At 41.3% G+C, this 7468-nt stretch overlaps 1 protein-coding gene across 1 annotated transcript; it reads right to left on the bottom strand.

Moving 5' to 3' along the window:
- Nucleotides 1-762: 762 nt before the first annotated feature.
- LOC133258217 (heterogeneous nuclear ribonucleoprotein A1-like) lies at nucleotides 763-2120 on the bottom strand. Its single transcript, XM_061434593.1, has one exon. It carries the CDS (start codon nucleotides 2058-2060, stop codon nucleotides 1110-1112), a length of 951 nt encoding a protein of 316 aa, XP_061290577.1. The 5' UTR covers nucleotides 2061-2120; the 3' UTR covers nucleotides 763-1109.
- Nucleotides 2121-7468: the final 5348 nt, after the last annotated feature.

Genomic DNA, 7468 nt, shown 5'->3' with positions numbered 1-7468 from the left:
TTACGGCCTAACATATGGCCCATTTTGATAAATGTTCATATACTTTTGAAAACAACAGTATAAGGTCATTGTTCATTGTAAATTCTATGTATGTCAATTAGGTTAATTTGATTACTTGTGTTATTCAAGTCTTTTCCCTTTTTCTGCATCTTTTTTGAGGCTTCCCTGGTGGCTCAGAGGTTAAAGCGTCTGCCTCCAATGCGGGAGACCTGGGTTTGATCCCTGGATGGGGAAGATCCCCTAGAGAAGGAAATGGTAACCCCTCCAGTATTCTTGCCTGGAGAATCCCATGTATGGAGGAGCCTGGTAGGCTACAGTCCATGGGGTCACAAAGGGTCAGACACAACTGAGCGACTTCACTTTCACTTCTTTTTTTTTTTTCAAGAGGATATTAAATCTTTTATTGATTACACATGATAATGGATGGTACACAAGCTTCATTCCCATCTATAACTTTATCTAATACCATAATTCAATTTAGATATATTGCATAGGATATGCCAACAATCATTAATAACCAAAAAAAATTTAAAAAACTCCATGACTTTGCATGGGTGACCCTTTTAATGGTGAACTCCAGGTCACAACACAGTAACTGTCAGTTCAACTACACCAAGATTCTGAAGACAACAGCTTCTCCACCAAGCAGGTTGTAAATAAATTTCAAGTGGAACCTGGCATCACCCTGAAGGAATTCTAACTTCACACTGTTGGGGTAGTTTACCAAAATGGCTTCAGAGTAGACTAACTTTACACAGCACATTAAAAAAAAAAAAAAAGACATTTATTCAGTGTCATGATCAGACTATTACATTTAGCAATCAACAGCATGGGTGCAAAAAAAAAATCTACATTAAAACCCTTTGTTGGAATGCTTTACACTTTCCACAGAACAGAAACTAAAATAACCTGTTATACAACTAGTCAGAAGTACAGTCCTGGAGTTTTTTGCCCATACACATGAGTATTGTCTAAAACATGTCTTCTTTATAGCAGCTAGGCCCCGCCACCACTGTGCTTGGCTGAGTTCACAAATCTGTTGTAACCTGTAGCTTCCCTGTCACTTCTCTGGCTCTCCTCTCCTGCTAAGCTTTGTTTCCTGGCAGTAATTAAAACCTTCTGCCACTGCCATAGCTACTGCTGCTGCTGGAGCCACCATAGCCTCCTTGGTTTCGTGGTGTGGCAAAGTATTGGCCTCCACCACCATAGGGGTCAGAACTTCTGCCTCCAAAGTTTCCTCCTTTCATGGGTCCAAAATTTGAAGATTGATTGTTGTAATTGCCAAAATCATTGTAGCTTCCGCCACCTCCATCATTGCCAAATCCATTACATCCATCCCCACTGCCACCATATCTGCCACCACCACAGCTGCCACCAAAGCCACCTCGACCACTGAAGTTTCCTCCACGACCAAAGTTGTCATTCCCACCAAAACCACCTCCACGACCACCACCAAAGTTTCCAGAACCACTTCGACCTCTCTGGCTGGATGAAGCACTAGCCATCTCTTGCTTAGACAGGGCTTTTCTCACTTCACAGTTGTGGCCATTCACAGTGTGGTATTTCTGAACAACAATCTTGTCTATGGAGTCATGGTCATCAAAGGTTACAAAAGCAAAGCCTCTCTTTCTGCCACTGCCTCGGTCAGTCATGATTTCAATTACTCCAATTTTCCCGTACTGTTCAAAATAATCTCTCAGGTGATGTTCTTCAGTGTCTTCTTTAATGCCACCAACAAAAGTCTTTTTCACAGTTAAGTGGGCACCAGGTCTTTGAGAATCTTCTCCTGAGACGGCCCTCTTTGGTTCCACAACTCTTCTGTCCACCTTGTGTGGCCTTGCATTCATGGCTGCATCCACCTCCTCCACCGTGGTGAATGTGACAAGCCCGAAGCCTCTGGAGCTCTTGGTGTTTGGATCCCTCATTACCACACAGTCTGTGAGCGTTCCCCATTGCTCAAAATGGCTCCTCAGACTCTCATCGGTTGTTTCAAAGCTCAATCCTCCGATGAAGAGCTTTTGCAGCTGTTCGGGCTCTTTGGGAGACTCTGATTTAGACATGATGGCAGTGGAGGCGGGGAAGACTTCAACGATGCTTTCTCGGAGGCGTCCACAGGCAGAAAGCCACTTTCACTTCTATCAGCTAATGAAAGAAGTGCTAGAATCTCCAATAATGATTGTGGATTTATCCATTTCTTCTTTTAGTTGTCAACTTTGCTTAATATATAATGAAATTTTGCTATATTTTTTATAAATTACTTATACATTCTTTAGTGTGTTACAAACTTGCGACTATTTTATTTGATCATTAATTGACACTTTTATCATTATGAAATGTCTCTTTTAATCACTAGAAATATTTCTTCCCCTAAAACCTGTATTGTCTGATATTAATATAGCTACACTAATTTTCTTTTGGTTAGTGTTTCAGTTCAGTTCAGTTCAGTCGCTCAGTCGTGTCCAACTCTTCAACCCCATGCATCGCAGCACGCCAGGCCTCCTTGTCCATCACCAACTCCCAGAGTTCACTCAGACTCACGTCCATCGAGTCAGTGATGCCATCCAGCCATCTCATCCTCTGTGGTCCCCTTCTCCTCCTGCCCCCAATCCCTCCCAGCATCAGAGTCTTTTCCAATGAGTCAACTCTTCGCATGAGGTGGCCAAAGTACTGGAGTTTCAGCTTTAGCATCATTCCTTCCAAAGAAATCCCAGGGCTGATCTCCTTCAGAATGGACTGGTTGGATCTCCTTGCAGTCCAAGGGACTCTCAAGAGTCTTCTCTAACACCACAGTTCAAAAGCATCAATTCCTCAGCGCTCAGCCTTCTTCACAGTCCAACTCTCACATCCATACATGACCACAGGAAAAACCATAGCCTTGACTAGATGAACCTTTGTTGGCAAAGTAATGTCTCTGCTTTTGAATATGCTATCTATGTTGGTCATAACTTTCCTTCCAAGGAGTAAACGTCTTTTAATTTCATGGCTGCAGTCACCATCTGCAGTGATTTTGGAGCCCAGAAAAATAAAGTCTGACACTGTTTGCCCTGTTTCCCCATCTATTTCCCATGAAGTGATGGGACCGGATGCCATGATCTTCGTTTTCTGAATGTTGAGCTTTAAGCCAACTTGTTCACTCTCCTCTTTCACTTTCATCAAGAGTTCCTCTTCACTTTCTGCCATAAGGATGGTGTCATCTGCATATCTGAGGTTTACATGACATATTTTTTTTCAATTCTTTTTTGTTTTTTAATCTTCTGTCCTTACAATTGTCTCATTAATAGCATAAAGATTTTGATTTTTTATCCAAAAGCAATTTTTTCTTTTAATTGGAGTAATAATCTATTAACATTTAATGTAATTATTGAAATGTTTATATGTACTTTCTTGTTTCAATTTCTGTTTTTTATTACTTTATTTCTCCTTTCTTCTGTTTTTTTGAGGGGAGGAATCAAATACTTTTTATTATTCCATTTTTCCTCCTATTTTAGCATACTGGTTATTCACTCTTAGAGGCTCTGTATTATTTTATGTTCCTTCTAAAAGGGAGGCAGTTAAAACAGACAAATCACCTTAATATGTCAAGGGTTAATTTATTAGCTTTGGTCTCTTTTGGTTTTGGCTTCAGTACCAGGATGAGGTCTTTCTGAGGTCTGGATCAGAAGTCTGAGTGTTGCTATTTCACTTTGGTGCACCTTGTACTCCCACCTCATTAATACCACACGGCTGCAAAAACTGCGCAGTGCATCAGCCTCCCAGTTGCTGCTTTCTATTAGGTTTGTTGCAGTCTCTGCTGTCTTTGCTCAGCTTAGGAGCTGTCAGACAGCTCAAGGGGAGATTGCATCTAGCCTTTGGGTTCACTTCTCTGAAATTTCCTTCTCTCTGGGATTTTACCACCTAAGTCCCAGCCACTTTGGCAACTTCAAACTCCAATCTGGCTTCTTTGCGCAACAGACTAGTAAAGTAGCAGCCTCGTACTCTGTTCCTTGCCCTGTGAGTTGAGCCAGGGTGAATATGGAGGTCATGTTGATGTGCCCACCTTCTCTTAGGGATCATCTGTGTTGGTCACTCCCCAAATTCTTTCAAATGGTGTGTTAAATATTTTGTCCAGGTGTTAACAATTTTCATTTTGTTTAATGAAAACTACCATGTTATGGCTAGAATCAAAAAGTTCCCCCCCCGCCCTACTTATTTTGGCCATGGCATCATGAGGCATGCAGAATCTTAGTTCCCTGACCAGGGATGGAACCCATGCCCCTTGCTGTGGAAGCACTTGCTGTCTTAACCACTGGACTCAACGTTTTCCTTTTTTAGATACAAATATTGAATTATAATGTTGTATACTTGAAAGCATCACTACGAACAAAGCTAGTGGAGGTGATGGAATTCCAGTTGAACTATTTCAAATCCTTATAGATGATGCTGTGAAAGTGCTACACTCAATATGCCAGCAAATTTGGAAAATTCAGCAGTGGCCACAGGACTGGAAAAGGTCAGTTTGCATTCCAATCCCAAAGAAAGGCAATGCCAAAGAATGCTCAAACTACTGCACAATTGCACTCATCTCACATGCTAGTAAAGTAATGCTCAAAATTCTCCAAGCCAGGCTTCAGCAATACGTGAACTGTGAACTTCCTGATGTTCAAGCTGGTTTTAGAAAGGGCAGAGGAACCAGAGATCAAATTGCCAACATCTGCTGGGTCATGGAAAAAGCAAGAGAGTTCCAGGAAAACATCTATTTCTGCTTTATTGCCTATGCCAAAGCCTTTGACTGTGTGGATCACAATAAGCTGTGGGAAATTCTGAAAGAGATGGGAATACCAGACCACCTGACCTGCCTCTTGAGAAATCTGTATGCAGGTCAGGAAGCAACAGTTAGAACTGGACATGGAACAACAGACTGGTTCCAAATAGGAAAAGGAGTACGTCAAGGCTGTATATTGTCACCCTGCTTATTTAACTTATATGCAAAGTACATCATGAGAAACTCTTGACTGGAAGAAGCACAAGCTGGAATCAAGATTGCTGGGAGAAATATGAATAACCTCAGATATGCAGATGACACCACCCTTATGGCAGAAAGTGAAGAGGAACTAAAAAGCCTCTCAATGAAAGTGAAAGAGGAGAGTGAAAAAGTCGGCTTAAAGCTCAACATTCAGAAAATGAAGATCATGGCATCTGGTCACATCACTTCATGGGAAATAGATGGGGAAACAGTGGAAACAGTGTCAGACTTTATTTTTTGGGTTCCAAAATCACTGCAGATGGTGACTGCAGCCATGAAATTAAAAGACGGTTAATTCTTGGAAGGAAGTTATGTTCACCCTAGATAGCATATTCAAAAGCAGAGACATTACTTTGCCAACAAAGGTTCGTCTAGTCAAGGCTATGGTTTTTCCAGTGGTCATGTGTGGATGTGAGAGTTGGACTGTGAAGAAGGCTGAGCGCCGAAGAATTGATGCTTTTGAACTGTGGTGTTAGAGAAGACTCTTGAGAGTCCCTTGGACTGCAAGGAGATCCAACCAGTCCATTCTGAAGGAGATCAGCCCTGGGATTTCTTTGGAAGGAATGATGCTAAAGCTGAAACTCCAGTACTTTGGCCACCTCATGCGAAGAGTTGACTCATTGGAAAAGACTCTGATGCTGGGAGGGATTGGGGCAGGAGGAGAAGGGGATGATAGAGGATAGATGGCTGGATGGCATCACTGACTTGATGGATGTGAGTTTGAGTGAACTCTGGGAGTTGGTGAGGGACAGGGAGGCCTGGCGTGCTGCAATTCATGGGGTCTCAAAGAGTCGGACACGACTGAGCGACTGAACTGAACTGATACTTGAAACTAACATGACATTATATGTCAATTATATATCAATTAAAAATAAATAAAAGATAACATCTAATTTTTTTCTTTTTTACATTTTGCATACTCTATAAATAAAAAATCTAAAAGAACTCAAGTGACTGAAATAAGGAAATTACAGAAGCATAAAATTTGAATTATAGATCACAGAACTCTAGTCATAATCTAAGACTGTCCTCAAGTCTTCTGGACTCAACATTCTGCCCAGATCAGATACTCTTCCTGTTGCATCTTCAGTTTGGTTCTTTGGCAGAAGCTTTGTACTCAGAGGAAGCTAATGCTTGTTCTCTGAATGTCTATGTAAAAGTTATGTGATCCTGGACAAACCTCCTCCTTTTACCACTTTAGGTTTGTCCTTAATCAAGAAGAATTACCATCAAGGTCCACCTGCCGTAAGTCTTTTCAGGAACAAGCTGGACAAGTGCTTGCCCTGGCTTCCTAAACAGAGGCTGGTATGAGATCAGTGTAGCTGAGAAGGCAAGGTTCACAAAGGTGCCACCCCCCTACAGATGTGGGTGCTTTAGCGATTTCCCAGCTCTTGGACAATTTCTCCTTATGCTCTATTTTTCTTTTCTCCCCTTAATTGGAGTTGTAGGTTAGTCAAAAATATGATTTGTCTTTCCTTGTTCTTCTGGATCAGACTGTTCTGATCAGACTGATTCCCAGAATGATTAAGAATACAGATGTTCGACTGGAAAGTTAGTTTGGGGAGAGCTGACTGGCCAGGTGAGCCTGACCAGAGAAGATTCCTTATAGACAGGCCACAGAGGAGCTCAAACTATTAGAGAAATTTTGTTCAGTATGTAATCTGAATAAAAAAAATCATTAATGAATGGCATTGAATTTGGACAGCCAAATGGATATGTTATGATTGGAACTCCACAGCCTAGCATACCTTCAGGACTTTCTGCCTTAATTCATGTTTCTCTTCCTAGAATTCCATCTGTCCATATTTATTGAACAGGTACTATGTGCTGAGAACACATAGGAAGACAAGAACATAAAGCCTATAATCTAGTAAGAGTGTAGATCCTTCCAGGGAAGCTAATTTAACAATATTTTTCATCTTCCAAATGTACATAACTTTTGACCAGCTATTCTACCGATTAGTCACATGTATACATACAGGCTATAGACTAACTAGGAAAAGTGACAAATATACAAATAAATGCAAAGTACATAACCCTGAATTGAGATAAGTACTGTAAAGGGAAAACAGGTGTGTCTTTCAAAGTTCTGTAGGAGAAAAAAAAACAGAAACACACACACACACACACATATATAGGGGAGAGGGAGGTATTTATCACAAAGAGTTGGCTTATGTGATTGTGGGGCTGGCTCGGCAGATCTGAGATCTGTAGTGCAGGCCATCAGGAAGGGCAGGCTGGAAAATCTTGGGTAAGAGCCGATGCTGCTCTTTACAGGCGAATTTCTTCTTCCTCAGGGAAACTTCAGTTTTGCTCTTAAGACCGTTCAGCTGACTGGACAAAGCCATGCAGCAGATTGTGAAGATAATCTTCATTTACAGCCAAGTGAAGTAGATGTTAATCATATCTGCAGAATACCATCACAGCAACACCCAGATTGGTATTTGATTGAATAACTGGGTGCTG

Source organism: Bos javanicus, chromosome 12, assembly GCF_032452875.1.
Source record: "Bos javanicus breed banteng chromosome 12, ARS-OSU_banteng_1.0, whole genome shotgun sequence".
Lineage (NCBI taxonomy): Eukaryota > Metazoa > Chordata > Mammalia > Artiodactyla > Bovidae > Bos > Bos javanicus.
The sequence above is the reverse complement of the archived record's forward strand: the minus strand, read 5'-3'. Positions and strand labels throughout refer to the sequence as shown.